Raw genomic sequence first — 24236 nt, forward strand, 5'->3', positions numbered from 1 at the left:
TAATTTGCATTTAACTTAGCTAGTACATATAAAATCAAATACATAAACAACACATACATATAAAAATACCTATAAATAAAAGTTCATTTTGTATATGGCCCCTTTAAATGCGGAGCTCCCGCATAAAAATACATATAGATAAAAAATATAAAATAGCTTGTTGTTAAAATTTCTTTGATCTGAGCGTGTGGTTTATAGTACCGTTGGTTTCTCACTCTGTTAACAATGTTGTTCAGTGATCTGGATGGATATTATACTTAGAACACACTTTTTTTGGCTGTTTAAATGTTTCCGCCTTAATAGGTCGCTATAGTACTCTAGATTAATTGTTGCCACATATATACGTGCTTTGTTAGTTACTTAGACAGTCAGTGCGCGACTGAATTAGCCAGTGTGTTACTCACGGTAACGACCAATTTGCCCGCTCTCTCTACAGCTTGTCTCCTGAGCTGTTGCTTTGGCTGTGCCGATCTTTCTTGCGCATCTCCCAGCGCATGCGCACTCAATCCTTCGAGACGCCAGCAGCCTATGGATGCATTTATTTTTTTTACCACTGAGGAAGGAACTGTAAAGTTCCGAAACACGTCTGGTTTGGCAGCTATTGAACGGGCGGTGTGGATAGAGACATATCAGTACCAAGGTAAAGAAATGATCTCCATAGGCTGTTGGCGCCCCGACAGGTTGAGTGCGCATGCGCTGGAAGACACGCAAGAAAGATCGGCACAGCCAAAGCAACAGCTCAGGAGACAAGCCACAGAGAGAGCGGACAAAGAGTAACACACTGGCTAATTCAGTCACGGACTGATGGTCTAACTAACAAAGCATGTATATATGTGGCAACAATTAAGGTATTTTTTTTTTATATGTATGTGTTGTTTATGTATTTGATTTTATGATATATATATTAGCTAAATTAAAAGCAAATTACTGTGAGCCAGCCAATTTTAAATTTTTATGTTTGGGATAATACAAAAAACTGTATTTCAAAAACTTATTTCCCAAGTAACTTAGGCTCTGTTCACATTCCACCAAAAGTTCCATTTGAAGCCTCCGTTCCTCACATTCCCTCGGATTTCACAGGAGGATCAGCAATGCATATGGAAACATTCTTCTCAAAAAAAAACTATGGACATCATGATGGAACCTACAGTAGATGAACCCCATGGCAAGTCAATGGAGTCTGCTGAGTACAGGCCTATATTGCATGTGAACAGAATGTCTTTCACTCTAAATAAAACCAACTCCAATCTCTTACGACAGCATTTCCTTCAACTGCAGCCATCTTGAGCGCAGTCAGACCCTGATTATTAATGACTTGGTCCAAACGAGAGCCTCTTGTTTTAGAGTCTAGAAAGAGAAGGAGGTCATACATCTGGCAGGACATAGACTTGGGCTGGAGAGTCAGAACATGAAGGGCAGTGTTTCCTGCAAAAAAGAACCAGTCAGTTGGCATGAACATCAACACAGGTTCTGGATAAAAGGAGTGCACTTTAATTGACTCTCACCCCAGCAGTCCTGAGCATGTAGATTCGCTCCGTTCTCTACAAGCAACTTGACAATTTCTGTGTTTCCAACACAAGCAGCAAAGCTTAAAATATGTTCCCCTAAGGAAAAGAATATAATGTTGAGACATAAAAATTATGCTACTGCAGATACTGAGGCTGTAGCAAGGTAGAAAGGTAAAGAGCTTTGCGTCTTCATGGCATCACAAGATTGTTCGCTGTGGTTAAATTGCATTAAAAAGTCACTTTGTTGGACCTTCATAAAATTGCTTGTGAACTTTTTCTGTTTATTTGCCTTGGTATGCATGCTCATCACGGCATAGATGAAGATTTAGGTTCCAATGTTAGACTACTGTGTACTGATTGGTATAAACATCACATCTCCCAGAATCCACCACAGCCCAGCATCTTCTGTGTAGATGCTGAATCTGCAGGGGTCATCTGGGAAAGGGGAGCTCAGAGCAATAAAGAAGTCGGCAGAATTCTTAATGCTGCTCTGGATGGAACTGATGAGTAACAAAGGAAGAAATACCACTACAATAAGAATAAATTACAAAGTAGTAAAGGTAATAACTATAAAGAAAGAAACTCCACAGCACTTCCAATAAATAATGTGCGTATTTTATTCCACCAGATGCGACGTTTCGGTCCTCTCAATGGAACTTTTTTCAAGCAATAATAAAGGTAATAACTAGAGATGAGCAAATTTTTAAAAAAATTTGATTCGGCCAGTTTGGCGAATTTTTCTAAACAATTTGGTTCTATCCGAATTTATTCACGGCGGATCACATTAAAAAAAACGGCTGTTTCCTGGCTGTAGAGAGCCTTTATAGTGGTGTAGAACACTGTGCCTTGCAGTAACATGCATAGGGAGTCTGCTGTGGTAGTGAAATAATACTGTGAGTCAGTATGACATGCAGATGACAGGCGTCGCTCTTAGAATCACTGCACACTTCACTTATTTGGGCAGTCACGGAGCCAAAACTGACCAAATAACTCCAGTATGAACTCAGCCTTACAGGTCGATGCTAGCGCCAAGAAGAAGTGCACTCCTTTTACACCGTCGTCAGCTGATTCCATATAGATGTTTACAGAACCTGTTCTATTAAGTGCTTATACAAGTAGAGCCCCCCGACAGAGTGGAAAGGGTGTCAGCAGTAAGTTTGTGTTGATATCACTGATTATTTTGCCCTTCCTCTGATCTGTCAGAACAATAACCCCCAAAAAACGGATCCTGTTTATTGAGCATCTGCCTTCACTCGGTCAGCATTTGGTCAGTCATCTATCAGTATTGCTAATGCCAAAAAAAACAGGAGTGGATCTAAAACAGAGATAACACGTGAATGGAATATCTTCTGTGTTTTGTACCCACTCCTGCTTTTGGCTACCAAATCACAAGCCAATTCTGATGGGACCATACAGGCCTTACAGCTGCTACACAGACAGGATCCATTGTGCGTCTCATTTTTCCTTCCTTCTGACAGATCAGAAGAAGGGTCAAATAAATGATTATGTCAGCCAGGCCGAAAGGCAAAATAGTGACCCAGTCATGAAGTAGGGAGGGTGTGAACAGCATGAGAAGTCCTCAGAGTGGCCCTATGACATAGTGGTCAGGTGGCAGCAGCATGAGGAGGCCACAGAGTGGCACAATGACAGAGTGTGGAGGTGGCAGCATCAGGAGGAGGCCACAGAGTGGCACAATGACAGTGTGGAGGTGGCGGCAGCATCAGGAAGCCACAGAGTGGCAAGGTGACATAGTGTGGAGGTGGTGGCAGCATGAGGAGACCACAGAGTGGCAAGGTGACATAGTGTGGAAGTGGAAGCAGCATCAGAAGACCAAAGAGTGGCAAGGTGACATAGTGTGGAGGTGGCAGCAGCATGAGGAGACCACAGAGTGGCAAGGTGACATAGAGTGGAGGTAGCAGCAGCATCAGGAGCCCACAGAGTGGCAAGGTGACATAGTGTGGAGGTGGCAGCAGCATGAGGAGACCACAGAGTGGCACAGTTATATAGTGTGGAGGTGACAGCAGCATGAGAAGACCACAGAGTGGCAAGGTGACATAGTGTTGAGGTGGCAGCAGCATCAGGAGGCCACAGAGTGGCAAGATGACATAGTGTGGAAGTGCCAGCAGCATGAGAAGACCACAGAGTGGCAAGGTGACATAGTGTGGAGGTGGAAGCAGCATCAGGAGGCCACAGAGTGGCAAGGTGACATAGTGTGGAGGTGGCAGCAGCATGAGGAGACCACAGAGTGGCAAGGTGACATAGAGTGGAGGTGGGTGGCAATTCCAATACCAGCTAAAGATGGTGGGTGAAATAAGAAGCAGTTGGCATCAGATGTGTGGCAACAGGCTGGTTGCAGCATCAGAATAGTAGCTGAGGCAGGTAGCCAGAAGAAACCAGTCTCTTTTGTCAAAGTGTTGGTGTGGCACCATGGATGATCTAGTCTGATGCATCAGGCATTGGTGGGTGGAAATCCTGGCTGATCCACGCCTGATTCATCTTGACAAATGTCAGTTTCTCCACATTTTGGGTGGACAGGCGAGTTCTTCTTAGGGTAACTATGGCCCCCGCCGCACTAAACACCCGCTCTGATGCCACACTACTGGCCAGGCAGGACAGCTTTTCCAGGGCAAACTCGGCCAGTTGTGGCCACAAATCCAGTTTGGCTGCCCAGTAGTCCAGCGAATCTTTGTTGACGGCTGGCATAGTGCACTCCAAGTATGCCACCACCTGCTGGTTCAGGTTCTGCTCTACGTCTAGCTGCTAGTGCGTAGTTTCTTCACTATGCGGGTGAAGAAAGCTGCTCATCAGTAGTGATGAGCGGCAGTAGTCATATTCGAATTCGCGAATATTTTGTAGAATATTCAGCGAATATTCGCAAATTCGAATATTCGTTATATATTCAACGATTTTTTTTACTCGAAAAATCGACAAGGTAACGATCGCGTAATATGCAAAAACATGATTCCTCCCTGCTTCTTGCTTCTGGGCCAATGAGTCATAGCACTATATCGAATATATTAGTTTTTTCGAATATTCGTAATATTCTAAAACAAGAATACATAGCAATACAGCCAATATTCGAAAAAAAAGAATGTAGAGCAATTTAGCTAATATAGTGCTATAATCTTTTTTTTTAATAGTTGTAAATTTTTCCAATCTGAACTTCAGATGAGAAAAAAATTACAACAATTAGACAAAGAAGATTATAGCACTATATTAGCTAAATTGCTCTACATTCGTTTTTTTCGAATATTCGCTATATTGCTATATATTCTTGTTTTAGAAGATTACGAATATTCGAAAAAACAAATATATTCGATATAGTGCTATATATTAGTTTTTTTGAATATTCATCATTTTTTCCATTTAAAGTCATGATTCCTCCCTGCTTCTTGCTTGTGGGCCAATGAGTCATCGGCCTACAAGCAAGAAGCAGAGAGGAATCCTGTTTTACTCCACAATTACGAAAATTCGCATTATGAAAATTCGCAATAAAAATAAATCTGGAATATTCAAATTTACGAATATATATCACTATATTCTAAATATTCGCGAATTTTCAAATTACCTATATTCGCGATAAAAATTCTAAATTCGAATATTCGTGATCAACACTACTCATCAGCGACTCTAGACTCACGCTGCTGCTGATGGAGCTGGTACTGCTTCTGCCACCCCACCCCTCCCCAGCAGCCATGGCAGTGGAATGTGAGTGCAGAGGGCCCCCCCTTCCCCCGATCAGACCTGCGAGAGGATGGACGATGGCGCAGATAGGCAGTAGCCAACTGACTACATAGGATGTGTCTATAGTAGTTCAGTTTGTCCTCCCTCTCAGCAGGTGTAAAAAAGGCCCCCATTTTGGACCGGTAGTGAGGGTCCAACAAGGTGAAGAGCCAGAAGTCATCCCTATGCCGAATGGTGACAATTCGGCTGTCACTATGCAAGCAAGTGAGAATGTATCGGGCCATATGTGCAAGTGACTCGGAGGGACTCGCTGCCTCCATCTCCACTGCATACTGCCATGATGTGTCTGGGTCCTCTGCCTGATCTTCCTAGTTCCTCTGCCTGCTCCTGCTCCTATTCCCCTGTTACCTGTGTAGAAAAACCACCCATTTCGCTACACATTGCCTGTGCTCCAATGTCCTCCTCCTCTTCCAGTTTATCCTCCACAAGGCTCATGTGGCCATGAGATGTAGGCGCCACGTCTCTAGTCCTTTGACCAGCCAGATTTACCAGCATCTGTTGCAGGACTTGAAGCAGTGGAATGACATTGTTCATCCCGTAGTCCTGGCGACTGATAAATAACATGGCCTCCTCAAAGGGCCTGAGCAAATGGCAGGTGTCACGCATGAGCTTCCACTGGCTGACATCTAAGTTACACAGATGAGTAATCCTGTCCGCTTGGATCATCAAGAAATCGCTTATGGCCTTTCTCTGTTCGTATAGTCGATCCAACATATGGAGGGTGGAATTCCAATGGGTGGAAATGTCACATATCAGCCTATGTTGGGGGATGCCATTCTGCTGCTGCAGCTCAAGGAGGGTGTGCTTTTCGTGTGGCTGAAGTGCATGCAAAGTTTCCTGGCCCTTTTTAGGATGTCTTGCAGATGGGTGGAAGACTTTAGGAACCGCTTGACAACCGCTTGAACACATGTGCTATGCAGGGCGCATGGCTCAGCCCTCCTTGATGTAGTGCTGACTCCATATTCTTCCCGTTGTTGGTCACCATGTTACCGATTTTCAGTTGTCGTGGAGAAAGCCAGGATTTGATTTCTTGATGAACGACACTGAGCAGTTCCTCCCCTGTGTGACTCAGTTTGCCCAGGCAAAAGAGGTGCAGAACAGCATGACACCGCCGTGCCCTGCACATGTGGTATGCTGGAAGGGCACTGTGAATTGTCCCTGCAGTGGAGACTGAGGACACGGTGGAGGATGAGGCCAAGTTGCTGGTGTGGGTATGCAGGAACCACATTCACCCAGTGGGCCGTAAAGGACATATATTGTCCCTGACCATAGTTACAGCTCTACACTCCGCTCTACAGCTCTACACTCCGTGCACTTTGGCAGACACTGACAGGCTCAAGGACTGGCCCACCTTCGGTTCTACATGCGTGTGCAGGGCTGGTACTGCCTTTTTGGCAAAAAAATGGCGGCTTGGGACTCTCCACCTCGGCTCGGCACAAGCCATCAATTCTCTGAAAGGTGCAGATTCCACCACTTGGAAAGGGATGGACTGCAGCACCAGCAACTTGGCGCCAGGAGCATGTTCAGCTTCTGCACCGTTGGATGAGTGCATACATACTGTTGTCTCTTGGCAATCGCTTCAGTGATCGATTGCTGACAGAATGACTGACTAGGAGTAGGAGTAGGAGCATCAGGACCAGCAGATGATGGGAAGGACAGACTGCTCCATTCGGCTGAGGTGGTGGAGCTTTGACTGCCTGAAATCGGCTGCATGCCACTGGGTGATGCAGCAGTTGCTGCAGCAGGCTGGACCACCAAATCGGAGCCACGGTTCTCCCAGGCCACTTTATGGTGACGCTGCATATGTTGATGCAAGGCCGTGATGCCAAAATTGGCACCCTAGCCACGCTTCACCTTCTGCCCACAAATTCTACATACAGTATGGCCATGTTAACCTCCTCCGGCAGCTTAACAAAAAACTGCCACACTGCTGAGTAGGTGATTTTACCCCCAACACTACGCACTGACTTACTGCTACTGCGCTGCCTCCGTGTGCCCATGCACGACTACTTCCCGGGCAGGTAGGCTCCTGCAAAGCGGGTGGTCTACCCTGGGCACATTTAGCTACCGACCTCCCACTACTGCCATCCTGCTGACTCCTGGCCACGCTAGTGACTTGCTGGCTCTGGCTCACGGGCAAGCTGCCACCCTCTTCTCCCAATGATAATAAAGTCCCTTCGTCACCAGGCTCCCAAGTGCGATCAGTTACATCAACATCATCGAGTACTGTCTGCACGTCACTGATGCCCTCCTCAACCGTCTCTGGGTCAGAAGCCTGACCGCTCGCAACACCAGCTCCCATGCCACTCTCCTCACCACTAATTGCCCGCCTAGTGGATAATGTCTTTTCAACATCTTGGCTTGCCAGTAGCTTCTGACTTTCTTCTAGTAGCTCGTCCTCATTGTATAGTGGAGCTGAGCCCACAGCATACAATACTTCTATGGCTGAGGGAACAGAAAAGGACAGAGGCAGGTTGAGGACAGGGGAGGGCACAGGGCCTGCTCCGGGCCTTGCCAACTAAGGGTTGTGTCTGATGAACCCACTAATTCTTGGCTGATGTCACTTGCGATGAAGTCGAAGATCAAGTCAACTATTCAAGAACAGCTGGGTTGCTGGTCAAGACACGACCGCTAGCTGACACTGGGAGCTCAGGCCTCTCGAAGTGACCCCTGCTGCCACGGCCCCTTACTCTGCTGCGAACTGTGCCTGTACCAGAAACATTTACTCCTCTGCCACTCCCCTGTGCAGGGCCTGGCAGTTCTCTGTCTGAAATACTGTTAGATCAAATAAATAAATAAAAAGAAAATTAAAACACCCCAAAAAAGTATGTAATTTTCTCACTTCACCATACAACAGCTAATAAGCCCTTTTTTTCCCCACTAATACATGCGAAAAGGGCTTCAGAAGATATAACTGCACTGCTGAACAGCAAATATATTTTGCTTTTGCCACTAATACACGACAAAAAGGGCTTTAGAAGATATAACTGCATTGCTGAACGGCAAATATATTTTACTTTTGCCACTAATACACGACAAAAAGGGCTTTAGAACATAAAACTGCACCGCTGAATGGCAAATAGGCACCTATTGTTTTCAGTTATACATGCCACAGAAGGCTTTGGAACATATACCGTATTTTTCGCCCTATAAGACGCACCTTTCCCCCCCCCAAAAGTGGGAGGGAAATGGCAGTGCGTCTTATGGGGCGAATGCTGCCATTTAACACTGATACATTGCCGGCCGCGATGCTGCACAGCGCGGCTGGCAATGTATCAGCAGGGAGGGAGGAGGGGCTGGGGCGGCAACTGATATTGGAATGGCAGCGGGGCTCGGTGCAGTCACTGTATTCTATTACACTGGGCCCTGCTCACTGTAGTATTCATATGTAATGTGTAGACATGGGAGCTTTGTTAAACTAAAGAAATCCTCTGCAGCAGTAGCAAAATCACTACTCACTTGAAACTCCCGTAGCAGGCAGGCCGGGCGGCAGCGTAACATCACTCACTACGTCACGCGCCTGCTCCTCCCACTTTATTCATGAAGCAGACGGAGCAGGCGCGGGACTCTGCCATTCTAACACTAGTTGCCAGCCCTCACCTCCTGTATTGGGGGTCATTCACTATTTAACCACCTCAGCCCCCAGTGCTTAAACACCCTTAATGACCAGGCCACTTTTTACACTTCTGCACTACACTACTTTCACCATTTATTGCTCGGTCATGCAACTTACCACCCAAATGAATTTTACCTCCTTTTCTTCTCACTAATAGAGCTTTCATTTGGTGGTATTTCATTGCTGCTGACATTTTTACTTTTTTTGTTATTATTCGAAATTTAACTGATTTTTGCAAAAAAATGACATTTTTCACTTTCAGTTGTAAAATTTTTCAAAAAAAAACGACATCCATACATAATTTTTTCTCTAAATTTATTGTTCTACATGTCTTTGATAAAAAAAAAAATGTTTGGGTAAAAAAAAAAATGGTTTGGGTAAAAGTTATAGCGTTTACAAACTATGGTACAAAAATGTGAATTTCCGCTTTTTGAAGCAGCTCTGACTTTCTGAGCACCTGTCATTTCCTGAGGTTCTACAATGCCCAGACAGCAGAAAAACCCCAAAAATAACCCCATTTCGGAAAGTAGACACCCTAAGGTATTCGCTGATGGGCATAGTGAGTTCATAGAACTTTTTATTTTTTGTCACAAGTTAGCGGAAAATTATGATTTTTTTTCCATACAAAGTCTCATATTCCACTAACTTGTGACAAAAAATAAAAACTTCCATGAACTCACTATGCCCATCACGAAATACCTTGGGGTGTCTTCTTTCCAAAATGGGGTCACTTGTGGGGTAGTTATACTGCCCTGGCATTTTAGGGGCCCTAATGTGTGGGAAGTAGTTTGAAATCAAAATGTGTAAAAAATGCCCTGTGAAATCCGAAAGGTGCTCTTTGGAATGTGGGCCCCTTTGCCCACCTAGGCTGCAAAAAAGTGTCACACATCTGGTATCGCCCTACTCAGGAAAAGTTGGGCAATGTGTTTTGGGGTGTTATTTTACTTATACCCATGCTGGGTGAGATAAATATCTCGGTCAAATGCCAACTTTGTATAAAAAAAAGTGGGAAAGTTGTCTTTTGCCGAGATATTTCTCTCACCCAGCATGGGTATATGTAAAAAGACACCGCAAAACACATTGCCCTACTTCTTCTGAGTACGGCGATACCAGATGTGTGACATTTTTTTGCAGCCTAGGTGGGCAAATGGGCCCACATTCCAAAGAGCACCTTTCGGATTTCACAGGCCATTTTTTACAGATTTTGATTTCAAACTACTTCTCACGCATTAGGGCCCCTAAAATGCCAGGGCAGTATAACTACCATACAAGTGACCCCATTTTGGAAAGAAGACACCCCAAGGTATTTCGTGATGGGCATAGTGAGTTCATGGAAGTTTTTATTTTTTGTCACAAGTTAGTGGAATATGAGACTTTGTAAGAATAAAAAATCATCATTTTCCGCTAACTTGTGACAAAAAATAAAAAATTCTAGGAACTCGCCATGCCCCTCACAGAATACCTTGGGGTGTCTTCTTTCCAAAATGGGGTCACTTGTGTGGTAGTTATAATGCCCTGGCATTTTAGGGGCCCTAATGCGTGAGAAGTAGTTTCAAATCAAAATCTGTAAAAAATGCCCTGTGAAATCTGAAAGGTGCTCTTTGGAATATTTTTTTTTTTGGCACAGTTTTTTCTCACCAAGTCTCCCTTTCTGCTAACTTGGGACAAAAATTTAAATCTTTCATGGACTCAATATGCCCCTCACGGAATACCTTGGGGTGTCTTCTTTCCGAAATGGGGTCACATGTGGGGTATTTATACTGCCCTGGCATTTTAGGGGCGCTAAAGTGTGAGAAGAAGTCTGGAATATAAATGTCTAAAAAATTTTACGCATTTGGATTCCGTGAGGGGTATGGTGAGTTCATGTGAGATTTTATTTTTTGACACAAGTTAGTGGAATATGAGACTTTGTAAGAAAAAAACAAAACAATTTCCGCTAACTTGGGCCAAAAAAATGTCTGAATGGAGCCTTACAGAGGGGTGATCAATGACAGGGGGTTGATCAATGACAGGGGGGTGATCAGGGAGTCTATATGGGGTGATCACCCCCCTGTCATTGATCACCCCCCTGTAAGGCTCCATTCAGACGTCCGTATGTGTTTTGCGGATCCGATCCATGGATCCGTGGATCCGTAAAAAACATACGGACGTCTAAATGGAGCCTTACAGGGGGGTGATCAATGACAGGGGGGTGATCAATGACAGGGGGGTTATCAGGGAGTCTATATGGGGTGATCACCCCCCTGTCATTGATCACCCCCCTGTAAGGCTCCATTCAGACGTCAGTATGTGTTTTGCGGATCCGATCCATGGATCCGTAAATCCGCAAAACACATACGGACGTCTGAATGGAGCCTTACAGGGGTGTGATCAATGAGAGGGGGGTGATCAATGACAGGGGGGTGATCAGGGAGTCTATATGGGGTGATCACCCCCCTGTCATTGATCACCCCCCTGTAAGGCTCCATTCAGACGTCCGTATGTGTTTTGCGGATCCGATCCATGTATCCGTGGATCCGTAAAAAACATACGGACGTCTGAATGGAGCCTTACAGGGGGGTGATCAATGACAGAGGGGTGATCAATGACAGGGGGGTGATCAGGGAGTCTATATGGGGTGATCACCCCCTGTCATTGATCACCCCCCTGTAAGGCTCCATTCAGGCGTCCGTATGTGTTTTGCGGATCCGATCCGTGGATCCGCAAAACACATACGGACGTCTGAATGGAGCCTTACATGGGGGTGATCAATGACAGGGGGGTGATCAATGACAGGGGGGTGATCAGGGAGTCTATATGGGGGGATCAGGGGTTAATAAGGGGTTAATAAGTGACAGGGGGGGGTGTAGTGTAGTGTGGTGCTTGGTGCTACTTATTACAGAGCTGCCTGTGTCCTCTGGTGGTCGATCCAAGCAAAAGGGACCACCGGAGGACCAGGTAGCAGGTATATTAGACGCTGTTATCAAAACAGCGTCTAATATACCTGTTAGGGGTTAAAAAAAATCGCATCTACAGCCTGCCAGCGAACGATTGCCGCTGGCAGGCTGTAGATCCACTCGCTCACCTTCCGATCCTGTGAACGCGCGCGCCTGTGTGCGCGCGTTCACAGGAAATCTCGCGTCTCGCGAGATGACGCATAGATGCGTGACTCTGCCTGGAGCTGCCGCCTCCGGAACGCGATCCTGGGTTAGGCGGTCCGGAGGCGGTTAAACAGGGACACTGTTATGGGGGGGATCTGTGGATGACACATATATAGCATAAGATGCTATATATATGTGTCATCCACAGATCACTTCCATAGCAGTGTCATCCACAGATCCCCCCATAACAGTGTCATCCACAGATCCCCCCCATAACAGTGTCATCAACAGATCCCCATAACAGTGCCATTCACAGATCCCCATAACAGTGCGTTTCCACAGATCCCCCATAACAGTACATTTCCACAGATCCCCCATAACAGTGCCATCCACAGATGCCCTCATAACAGTGTCATCCACAGATCCTCCATGACAGTGCGTCATCCACAGATCCCCTCCATAACAGTGTCATCCACAGATCCCCCATAATAGTGTCTTCCACAGACCACCATTAGTTCAAAACCCACCAAAAGAACAAAACTTTTTGGTTAAAAAATTTTTTTTTTATTATTTTCCTCCTCAAAAACCTAGGTGCATCTTATGGGCCGGTGCGTCTTATAGGGCGAAAAATATGGTAACTGCACCGCTGAACGGAAAATATATTTTACTTTTGCCAATAATACACGACAAAAAGGGCTTTAGAACATATAACTGCACAGCTGAACGGCAAATATATTTTACTTTTGCAACAAAGGCGAGAAAAGAAAAAAGAATGCGGCACTCACCAAAAAATACTCCTTGCAGCTTTATTCGCATAAAAAGGTCAGTGTCATGCGGGCAAAACACAGCTAGAAGGCAACAGCCATTTCACGCTTGTTGCGCTTTTTGAAAACATCTGCATGAAGATTGTATGCTCTCCCCATGTTTGTGTGGGTTTCCTCTGGGTACCCCGGTTTCTTCCCACACTCCAAAGACATACTGATAGGGACCTTTGATCGTGAGCCCCATTGGGGACAGTTGGTTGCTAATGTCTGTGAAAGCGCTGCGGAATATAGTAGCGCTATATAAGTGCATAAAATAAATAAAATAAAAAAATTTGCATTTCATCACACAACGGCTAATAAGGCCTTTTTTTCCCACTAATACAAGCCAAAAAATGCTTTAGAACATATAACTGGACAGCACAAGGGCAAATAAGACGTAGAAACATTTCCTTATAATAAACCCTGTTAATGGCTGTATCACACAGCACTTGCACCCCAATAACAAGAACGGTTTTCTGGAATTACAGAGCTGTATAATGGCAATTTGGATCCCCAGTCAGTGCAGCAAGGTGTAATAGGATTGTTCTTATTACCCAGGCTGTAAACTCCACTTCTGAATCCTGTTCAACATAAATGCTGTGGAATAATTCCAATTATCTTTTCTCTACACCTTGAATAATCTTTCCCTGAACTTGTAAATTGTTTTTTTTTAGCACAATGAAGTTTTTCCTAGCACTGTCCCTAGCGCCTGCAGACTTCTGTCCCTGCACTAAGTACAATGGAAAATGGCAGAATCCAAGATGGCTGAGGCTATTTATAAGGCTGTGACATCACAGGGCTGGCTGCCTGCTAATTGGCTGCATGCATGGCATTTTAGTTGATCCCGCCTTCCTAGAGTTCCTTGCCCCATGTCCTCACACGTGCAGCAGCCATTTTAGGAAAAAATTTGATTCGTTACCACGAAGCGTGAGGAAATTTGGATTAGGTGCGAATCAAATAATTCCTGAAATTCGGATCGAATTCCACTTCGTCAGCTTCGATTCGCTCATTTCTAGTAATAATACATATAAGGCAACATTATACCAAAGTAGAAGAGGCCTTTCGGTTTTTGAGTGAAGAAACTGCCGGTGGCTCTTGGAGAAGAGACATCAGCTCCTCTTTGTATGAGTATCTTGACGAAATTCATGTTTTGGTTGACAGTGGCGATGTGAAGAGCCGTCTGCCCTGTAGACAAAGTAGTGACAAAAAGAGATGAGACGGGAGACAGGAGCTCCACATTGTGCCACAGTGACATATGTGTTCATGGTTTTAAAGGGAAACCCTCAGCAATATCCACCCTATTAAACCAGGGATACTTCATAATAGAGTTGATCCTGCTGATTAAAATGATACCTATATCATGATAATTGGTTGCGACATTCTTGACAAAAATTACTTTTATTCTTAATACAAATGAGACCATCAGTGCTCCAAGGGGCGTGCCAGCACTGGAAAGCTGAGGGGCTAAGCCCCACCCCTTATGACCTGACGCCCTAAAAAGTCATTTTCTCAGGAATCCTGCCACCAATTTCTACAAGACAGGTATCATTTTAATCAGCAAGAAGAACAATAACAGGGCATAGCACAAATAGACAGGTGATTATCATAAAAGTTTGACCTAGTGGTAAGTTTGACTCAACTGGTAAGCAGATATTCCCAATTCATATTGGGAACTGAAAGTAGCTGCTCTCCAGGCCCTGTGGGTTAACCCTTTATTTTAAAAAATGTGTAAGCGCTCTATCTGATGGTGGAGGACTAGACTTGCATGATATAATGATCTGGGGATGACCATGTGAGATTAAGGCTGGGGCTACATCTGTCACGTGACATGAAGATAGCAAGGTCCCATTGTGACATACCGTCTAATGGTATTTAATGGGGTCATGATGCGATGCATGACATGCCACGATGGCAAACTAACGGCTTAAAAAAAAAAATCCAACACTGTTTTGGACGCTACTTTGCCATTATAGATCACAATGCAAGTCACGTGTGTGACCACGACTTGACTGTAACCTTTTTTTGCGTTTTGACTATGTTATTAAAGCCAAATCACAACTCTAAAACAGTCGCACGACAGCAAGTTGCAGAAAAGTCGCACCAATGTTTTTGGTAAGAAGACTTTTCTGAGACCTGCCACTGCATGACACACATTGTCGTGTAGCCCCAACCTAAGAAAGAACACAATTTTGGGTGGAGCAAATCTACGTCCGCTCATTTCCAAATGTGCCAAATTTGGAGGAAAACACTCCTATCTCCTGCTGTCTCAAACTCCAGTCTCAGTAAATATCGTCCCTGGGTTGAGTTCACAAATTGTGGTCGCGTTTCGAATGCCTTGCATTCCCTGCTGCAATTTTTAGAAAACTGGGGCAAAAACCACACCGCAACAATGTTTCATCACAGCCTTAACACTGATGTGCTATTCCTTAGGCTAGCTTCAAATATGGGCAAGTTTTACAGCTACAAATCCTGGTCCAACATGGGTCATAAGGTCTTTTTTCCGGTCATTCTTTTGTATTACACTCATGTGAAAGCGACCATAAAAAACGAAAAGTTTGTCTGTGCTTTACATATACAGTACAGACCAAAAGTTTGGACACACCTTCTCATTCAAAGAGTTTTCTTTATTTTCATGACTATGAAAGCATCAAAATGAATTAACACATGTGGAATTATATACATAACAAACAAGTGTGAAACAACCGAAAATATGTCATATTCTAGGTTCTTCAAAGTAGCCACCTTTTGCTTTGATTACTGCTTTGCACACTCTTGGCATTCTCTTGATGAGCTTCAAGAGGTAGTCACCTGAAATGGTCTTCCAACAGTCTTGAAGGAGTTCCCAGAGATGCTTAGCACTTGTTGGCCCTTTTGCCTTCACTCTGTGGTCCAGCTCACCCCAAACCATCTCGATTGGGTTCAGGTCCGGTGACTGTGGAGGCCAGGTCATCTGGCGCAGCACCCCATCACTCTCCTTCATGGTCAAATAGCCCTTACCTTCAAAGTTTTCCCAATTTTTCGGCTGACTGACTGACCTTCATTTCTTAAAATAATGATGGCCACTCGTTTTTCTTTACTTAGCTGCTTTTTTCTTGCCATAATACAAATTCTAATAGTCTATTCAGTAGGACTATAAGCTGTGTATCCACCTGACTTCTCCTCAACGCAACTGATGGTCCCAACCCCATTTATAAGGCAAGAAATCCCACTTATTAAACCTGACAGGGCACACCTGTGAAGTGAAAACCATTTCAGGGGACTACCTCTTGAAGCTCATCAAGAGAATGCCAAGAGTGTGCAAAGCAGTAATCAAAGCAAAAGGTGGCTACTTTGAAGAACCTAGAATATGACATATTTTCAGTTGTTTCACACTTGTTTGTTATGTATATAATTCCACATGTGTTAATTCATAGTTTTGATGCCTTCAGTGTGAATCTACAATTTTCATAGTCATGAAAATAAAGAAAACTCTTTGAATGAGAAGGTGTGTCCAAACTTTTGGTCTGTACTGTATATTATATATGCTTAGCAGCAACATTGACCTTGGTAGATCTCAGAGGTCATGGGCAGGTTGAGCAGGTAAGGAGCCTCGGTTAGGAGAATTTCTGCCGCTTCCAGGTTGTCATACAGAGCTGCCATGTGCAGGGCCGTTTCTCCTAAAGCACCTGATAAAAAAAGGGACAAAAATATTTGTTAAAGTCATGGAAGTCCACTAGTGCATTGTGTTTTTTATAACATTTTATTTTAATAGAGAAACAAGTAGTGGTGCAAAAAATGTGCCAACAGCAGTTTTATCTCTAATTTCAGTGGTTTTCAAATTGATTGTTAATGGCAGCATGGTTTGTGGGTAAAACTGCACTTTCCTTACAAAACTGCGCTGCTATTTACAAATAATTTAAAAACTTTACCAATTAGCATAAAAATGCCTGTCTGTATGGACTATGCGCGTCTCCACCCTAAGGTGCTACAACCTCCTAATTTGCCAAACAAATTCACAGAAGAGAGGGAATCAGCAGCAAATTGGTAATTTCCTTCAGGCCTCTTTGTTAATTTGTTTTAGCATTTTTAAAGGTTTATGGGCAAAAAAAGAGCTGTGCATTTCAGGCGGTTTTTTATCGTACTCTTCAAATCTTATAGTAAAATACATGAGAGGCAAATATAACACAACCAGAGCGTGCTGTGTTTGGCAAAAACACCACAAACCCTCGAAATGCCACAGAAAAACACGGTGTAAAAATTTGCTGTAGATTTTAAAGAAAAATCTGGCAAATGAGTTTTTGACAAAACAAAATTCAATGGAAAACCCCAAGAAAAGCCACAAAAAATGCGTGAGCCTATGGCTCCATCTTTAGATAGAATTTGTACCCTAAATAAAAAAAAATAATAATCATAAAAAAAATAATACATCGAGTAGCTATAGCAGTCACCCTCTTATTACTTGTCATCTCCCTCCTAAGGCTACATTCACACGTCAGTATTTTTCTATATCCCGATTTTCGGTCCGTTCTTTGCGGATCCGTTGTTCCTGAAAATGTTTCCGTATGTCATCCGTATGTCATCCGCAAAAAACAGAAACATGTATAAATTTCAATAAGCAAATAAAGTTGTTTGGATTTCTTTGAAAAAAAAAAAATAAAAAAATATTTAAATGTAATTTCCAGGAACGGAATCCGCATAAAACGGATGACATACGTAATGACATCCGAATGTCTTCCGTTTTTTGCGGATCCATTGACTTTGTATTGTACCAGGATCCGAATTTTGCGGAAAAGAATAGGACATGTTTTATATTTAAACGGACATGCGGAACGGAACAACGGAAACGGACAGCACACATTGAAAATGAATGGGTCCAGATCTGGTCCAGATCTGTTCCGCAAAAAACGGAACAGATCAGGAAAGAAAAAACGGACGTGTGAATGGACCCTTAAAGGGTTTGTCCCATCTTAGAGGTGTTACAGAAGTAGTGCAGCCTGTTCTGCTACGCTGTTTTCGTAGCTGCCATTCACTACAATAGGAGTTATGGAAACAGTGGAACAATGGTCCACTCAGGTGTGTCACCTGGGGCCAGTGCTTAGTTCCATCTTGCTGGGACAACCCCTTCAATGATGGGGCAGCACTCCTGAATTACTCTGCCTGCTCATAGGGAGAAACATGTGGCCATACAATTACAGCTGCCCCATCCTCTGTACCCCCTCCCCACTTTCATTTCTCTGACCAGTGCAAGCACGAAACAGGAAATGACAGCAATGACAGTGCCGGAGCCTGGATAGGTGAGTAACCACTGGACACCAGGGATTTGTATTAGAGATGAGCGAATCGAATCCCACAAAGTGGAATTCGATCCGAATTTCAGGATAAATTTGGTTCGCCTGGAAGCCGAATTTCCTCATGCTTCATGTCAGCGAATCGATTTTACCTGAAATAGTATAAAAAAACAAAAAAAATTTAACTTACCTCCTCCATTTGCTCGCGACGGGCCGCCAGCCTCCATCTTGCTTGAAGATCTTGGCCGAAATCCTGTGTGGGGCGAGATTAGGTCATTACGCCAGCCAGCATGGTGACGTATGATGTCATCACGCCGGCTGGCGTGATGACGTAATCTCGCCCCGCACAGGATTTCGGCCGATATCTTCAAGCAAGATGGCGGCGGCCAGCCCATCGCGAGCAAATGGAGGCGGTAAGTTTGATTAGATTTTTTATTTATTGTTAATTTTACACTTAGATGCCGCGATCATGTATGAACGCGGCATCTGAGGGGTACAATGACGGGGGCGGCAGTGTAATTCGGTGAATCAGCCAAATCGAACTTTTAAGAAATTCGCTCATCTCTAATTTCATTTTAACCCCTTCACTTTCCTACACCACCAGGAACATTGGAATGAACCCTTTCACTGCCCTAAACCACCAGGGATCCTGGAATTAATCCTTTTACTGTCCTACACCACCCAGGATACTACACTTAACCCCTTCAATGCAGTAGACCACCATTGATACTAAAATCAACCCCCTAGAACACTAGATAGCTCCCTTACTTAGATCTACTAATATTAACCCCCTCTACTAATATTAACCCCCCCCCCTCCTTAGATCACTAGTCATACAGACATTAATTCGTTTACTGCCCCAGACCACCAGGAACAGAGATATTAACTCCCTAAGTATCCCCTTACTGTCCTAGACCATAAGGGATGTAGACCATAACTTTCATTGCATTGGATACCACTTGCCTGAATGCTATCTTTTTGCTTTATAGAAGATTATTAAGGTGCTATATGTTATTGAACAGTTGATACAGTCCTGAATCCCCGTCTGTACTGTCTTGCCCACTACAGTAGCTTCAAAGAATGGAAGGAGAGACAGGTGCAGTATGGACCTATAGCAGACAATGGATGCCATATTACAGATCTATACAATGCATACTTAAAATATTTGCGGGCTGATTGACAAAGAACAAATACCCTGTTGCTTTTGTATCACAGGGATTTTATTTTAAGATGGACTGTTATTTTCTATTGATATATGAAAGCTAGAATATGATTTGCTGGTGCTCTGGTCACTGGAAGATTTATCTCCTAGACTTGCCTCTCTGGAAGGGGTCACATTTGTCTGACGATAAGATCTCTCTCAGAAGCTCCACATTATTCTCTTTTGCAGCTTGAAGGATGGGCATTTCCTTGATCCTAAAACAAAAAACCAAACCAAAACTTAGGCAATGACAAATTCACGAGCCATTAAAATTTATCAAAATGGCACACATGGTGGACACAATTCTCTTTGTTTAACCACCTTTTGGCTGGTATACATGTACATATACAAATACATTTTTTGCACTTTGTGACTACTTTTAACCACTCCATTTGCTTATAAATTAAAACATAATAAATTTGGTGCTACCCATTTTTTTCCCTATGCTTAGCTTTGTAAATCTTCCGGTCAGGAACCACGATCTGGGACGTGGCTGTTCTCGAAGGGTTGCTATGCTGAACAGCCAAGCCCCAATTAGTCAACCTATATGTGAGCCTGGATGCTGAGCCAATCAGGTTCCTGGCTTGGCATCCAATCCTAAAGCTAGGCGGTAGATTTAAGTCTGGCATTGGCTGTTTGTCTTTGTGATTTTGATTCCTGACTCCAGTTCAGAGCTTTGTGTTCCATCATCTTGGCATTCCTGTTTAACTTTCCTGTGTACTGACCTCAGCTTGTTTCTGGATTTCCTCTTGCCTACTCATTAGCCTTCTACTGATTCCCTTTGCTTAGGCTCCATGGTTTGTTTCTAGATTATTATTATTATTATTATTATTATTATTATTATTACTTATTTTGCTTCTGCTGGCCCTCCTGGCTTAGACTCTGGCTTTTCTCTGGATTAACCCCTTGTCTACTTATTTTGCTTGTAATGTCTCTCCTAGCTTTGACTCTGGCTTGTACTTCTCTCCTGCTACTCCTTGGCATCTTATAGGTCTTCTACCTGTAAACTTGCACCTGGTTTCTGCTGCCTTACTCCACAGATGTAACATGGGTCATGAGCAGCCAATTCCAACCTGTCTTGCAGGGGGCTGGACACTTAGGAATAGCCTTAGAATAGATCTACTAAGATTGGTGGAGGAAGATAGGTAGCAGATTTTGAGTTTTCTGGTGGTGGTTCCAAATAGTGTCCTCTGTAGCCTTCCTCACCTTTGTTTCATAACACCACCATAGACATCCTTGTAGGATGCCATTGACAGAAGGGTTAAAAAATGTGAAATCAAAATTATTTTTTTTTATATCATTTTCATAGCTTCCATTCTACAACCTGTTCTATTTTGGACAGAGCTTGGTTACAAAAATAGAGTCAATTGGCATATTGCTGGCTAAGATTTCGGTTTGTCCTCATTCTGTTCTTTGGACCTTGTTTGATATATTGAAATATTTCCTATCTTCTTTTGATGAAGAGATAATAACTGTTCCTACTGAAAAGATTATTGCTCATGTATAGAATAGAATGTTCTATTAGGTGTCGTTATACTTTATAGTGAGAAAGCGGTGCCAGGATGTCCACTGAACCCCTTCTTTGACTGATACCTTCTTTGCTGTAGCAGATCTGTGTTGACGCCCTTTTCCATCATGTTTAAGCAAGCAAAATTAAAGCAGATTTCTTGCGTGGATGTTTTCTTTATTTTCATAATCTTATTTGAAAATCTGTAAAAAAAAAAAATCAGAAATGTTGAAATTTGGTTTTACTATAATTTAACACAAGGCCAGGACAGGCGACCACTTAAGGTAAAGAGAGGTGGTACAAGCTAATTCTGGTGACATTTTTGGCACAAATCATGGAAAATAACATGATGAATTTTGTAATTGTGTCTGTAGAACGTCTGGTCTGGGGTTATCTCATTTATGAAGTCTTTAGATTTCATCTCTTGTCTGTATTGTTTCTGGGGTAAATACTTATTTAGGTCTGTTCTGGGGACAATATTTGGGTCTGTATTTATATAGCAGGTCTTGTCTGGAGTTGGCATTTATTTTGTGGTCTGACATGGGGTCTAGTATCTTTCTCTGTAATTGCAACAGCTTCTAACAAAAAATATGGCTGGTGGCAGTTGAAAATTGAAACTGAGTGCGTGTGACCACCTCAATGAGGTGGACGGAGAAATAATGAAAATAACAAACAGCAGGTGGTGCTATGCATGCTAGCAGAATGCTTGGGTGTATAGGGAGAGGAATTACCAGTAGAAAGAGGGAGGTGCTCATGCCGCTCTACAGAGCACTAGTGAGACCTCATTTGGAGTATTGTGCTCAGTACTGGAGACCATATCTCCAGAAGGATATTGATACTTTGGAGAGAGTTCAGAGAAGAGCTACTAAACTGGTACATGGATTGCAGGATAAAACTTACCAGGAAAGGTTAAAGGACCTTAACATGTATAGATTGGAAGAAAGACGAGACAGAGGGGATATGATAGAAACTTTTAAATACATAAAGGGAATCAACAAGGTAAAAGAGGAGAGAATATTTAAAAGAAGAAAAACTGCTACAAGAGGACACAGTTTTAAATTAGAGGGGCAAAGGTTTAAAAGTAATATCAGGAAGTATTACTTTACTGAGAGAGTAGTGGATGCATGGAATAGCCTTCCTGCAGAAGTGGTAGCTGCAAATACAGTGGAGGAGTTTAAGCATGCATGGGATAGGCATAAGGCCATCCTTCATATAAGATAGGGCCAGGGGCTATCCATAGTATTTAGTATATTGGGCAGACTGGATGGGCCAAATGGTTCTTATCTGCCGACACATTCTATGTTTCTATGTTTCTATACAGATACATTTTTAATTACATACAGTTACAAAAATTTTCAGATCAATGTGCTGGTGTGAAAATTGTTGAATATTTTTCGTGGTATAACCAGTTTGAATCAGAAAACATGTAGTAAATAATTAAAACCAAAACTGCAGAAAATAAGAGAAAAAGTAAAAGGAGAAATAAAAATACTGAAAGGAATTGACACTTACAGAGGACCTTTCATCAGTTTAGCCCTAGTCTAATTATGGTCTTACCTTATAGGGCGGCCTCCACTGATGCCATGGCACTTTTTTTTTTATTTCGCTGTTATGCTAGGCGGAGACTCGCAGTTTCGCTGGGGGCGGTTCTCTTCTCCCTGGCTGTGAGTGCATCCAATCAGAGTGCACCGCTCTTAGCCAGGGAGGAGCTCATTCTCCCTGGCTAAGAGCGGTGTGCTCTGATTGGATGCGCTCACAGCCAGGAAGAAGAGAACCGTCCCCAACGAAAATGCGAGTCTCCGCCTAGTATAACCGAGTCGGCTCATTATAATATGAGGCGCCAAAATCAACGGGGCCAACAGCGGATGAAAAAAAAGTGCCATGGCATCAGTGGGGGCCGCCCTATATTGTAAGACCATAATTAAACTAGGGCTAAACTGATGAAAGGTCCTCTTTAATAAATAAAAAAAGCAAAAATATAACAGTACAATGAAAAATAATTAAAAACAATAAAATAATGAAAAGCTAAATTCACAAACTGCATTCAGTACTTATGTTTGGTAGGTAAAAATGGTGCATTTGAACATTCAGAAATACAACACCTCTGTATGTATACCACATGGTGTATGCTTCTGCATTTTATACAGCGGTACTCAAAAGCATTTGCGACTGATCAGCTTTATTCATTTTTACCCTGAATTTAAAGCTCCGTAAGTCTGAGAAAATGTATTTGTTAACTCAATAGCTTCATATTCATCAATCAACAACTGTAATTATTCAAATGTAACTATTATATTTTATTGTATATTATATGAAATGCATGTTTTATATATAACTAAATATATCACTTTTCATTATTCCCATTATTTACAACTATTGCAATGAGGCGGACAGATCAATGTAGTCCTTATCAATATGGAGTAAACATAGAAGAAACATAAATTAAAATATTTAGCAAATTTAAAAAAATAGGGACATTTATATATTTAAAAGCAAAAAGAGTGTGAATATTTTTGATTTACATTAGCAAAATATTTCTTTATTAGGCTTTGGTAGGATCACAGATCGTAATAACAAGAATCTTTTTTAGCCAACACAACGTTGTGACCCTGAATGATGTTCGACCCTCATGTATTTACTTAATTCTGAAAACTGTATTGATAACACGGTTATTAAACTCACCTTTGAGTCCTCGGTATTATATGGCATTTACTTTTACACCGGTGTTGTGTTTAGTTAGCGGTGTCCCATAAGCCAAACATTCCAGATATTGTGTGGACATTGTCACTTTGGGTTGAAAGCCATGTGCTGAGTGACAACGATCCAAACTCCTGTTCCCCCTCCAGTAGAAGACTTTGTTCCGAGTAGATGATGATCTTTTGAGAAGGATAGTGGGAGGGGGGACTGCTTATTATCCAGATCATGCATAGGAATGTGGTGAGACCTGTCCGGGAACTTGAGAAGGGTACAGTAGATGACACTCTGTTCCAACTGTACACACTAATCTGATAGACAGTGGGTGGTCAGTGTCTTAAAGGAACAGTTTCACCTACCTTGCATTTATCATGGTTGTAGGGGTATCTATAGGTACATTTTCTACAGTGTTGCTATGCCTAACCCAGCACAGGGGTAAAAAATGAGATGGGACTTAAGTAGATCATCTTTAGACCTTCTAATGAGTGACTTAATTCCACAAATTTGTCACATAGACTTAATTGAACAGCTTGTATTTTTTTTTTATTGCTCTGAGGGATTATAGTAGGGGAATAAAACACTGGCCATCTGGTTTCCCACCCAGTTAACACAGTGAACACTTTTCTGATGAAAAGAAAAGACATTATGAACCCTCTTTCTATGAAATTACCAGGGTATAAAATAGATCCTCTAAAAGGTAATAGGAGTATAAAAATAGAAAAGTTTTGGGGGGAAATTTGATAGGTGAATGCACACTTTCTTCTGTATGAACCAAATTCCGTTATCCTTTCATTGGTGACATTTTTTATGAACCGA

General features: G+C 42.8%; 1 protein-coding gene across 1 annotated transcript in view; it reads right to left on the minus strand.

Annotated features, from left to right (window-relative positions):
* The window catches only part of LOC121005465 (transient receptor potential cation channel subfamily V member 6-like), a 39978-nt gene extending 19149 nt beyond the window's left edge, over positions 1-20829 (minus strand). The window contains exons 1-6 of the mRNA XM_040438234.1: positions 20813-20829; positions 19337-19434; positions 16294-16416; positions 13796-13936; positions 1506-1604; positions 1256-1425 (exon numbers count right to left, since the gene is read on the minus strand). Of these exons, the coding sequence (XP_040294168.1) occupies positions 1256-1425; positions 1506-1604; positions 13796-13936; positions 16294-16416; positions 19337-19424 (621 nt within the window). The 5' untranslated portion in view covers positions 19425-19434; positions 20813-20829. The remainder of the gene's footprint in view (positions 1-1255; positions 1426-1505; positions 1605-13795; positions 13937-16293; positions 16417-19336; positions 19435-20812) is intronic.
* Between the last annotated feature and the right edge of the window lie 3407 nt (positions 20830-24236).

Source organism: Bufo bufo, chromosome 6 (assembly GCF_905171765.1).
Source record: "Bufo bufo chromosome 6, aBufBuf1.1, whole genome shotgun sequence".
Taxonomy (NCBI): Eukaryota; Metazoa; Chordata; class Amphibia; order Anura; family Bufonidae; genus Bufo; species Bufo bufo.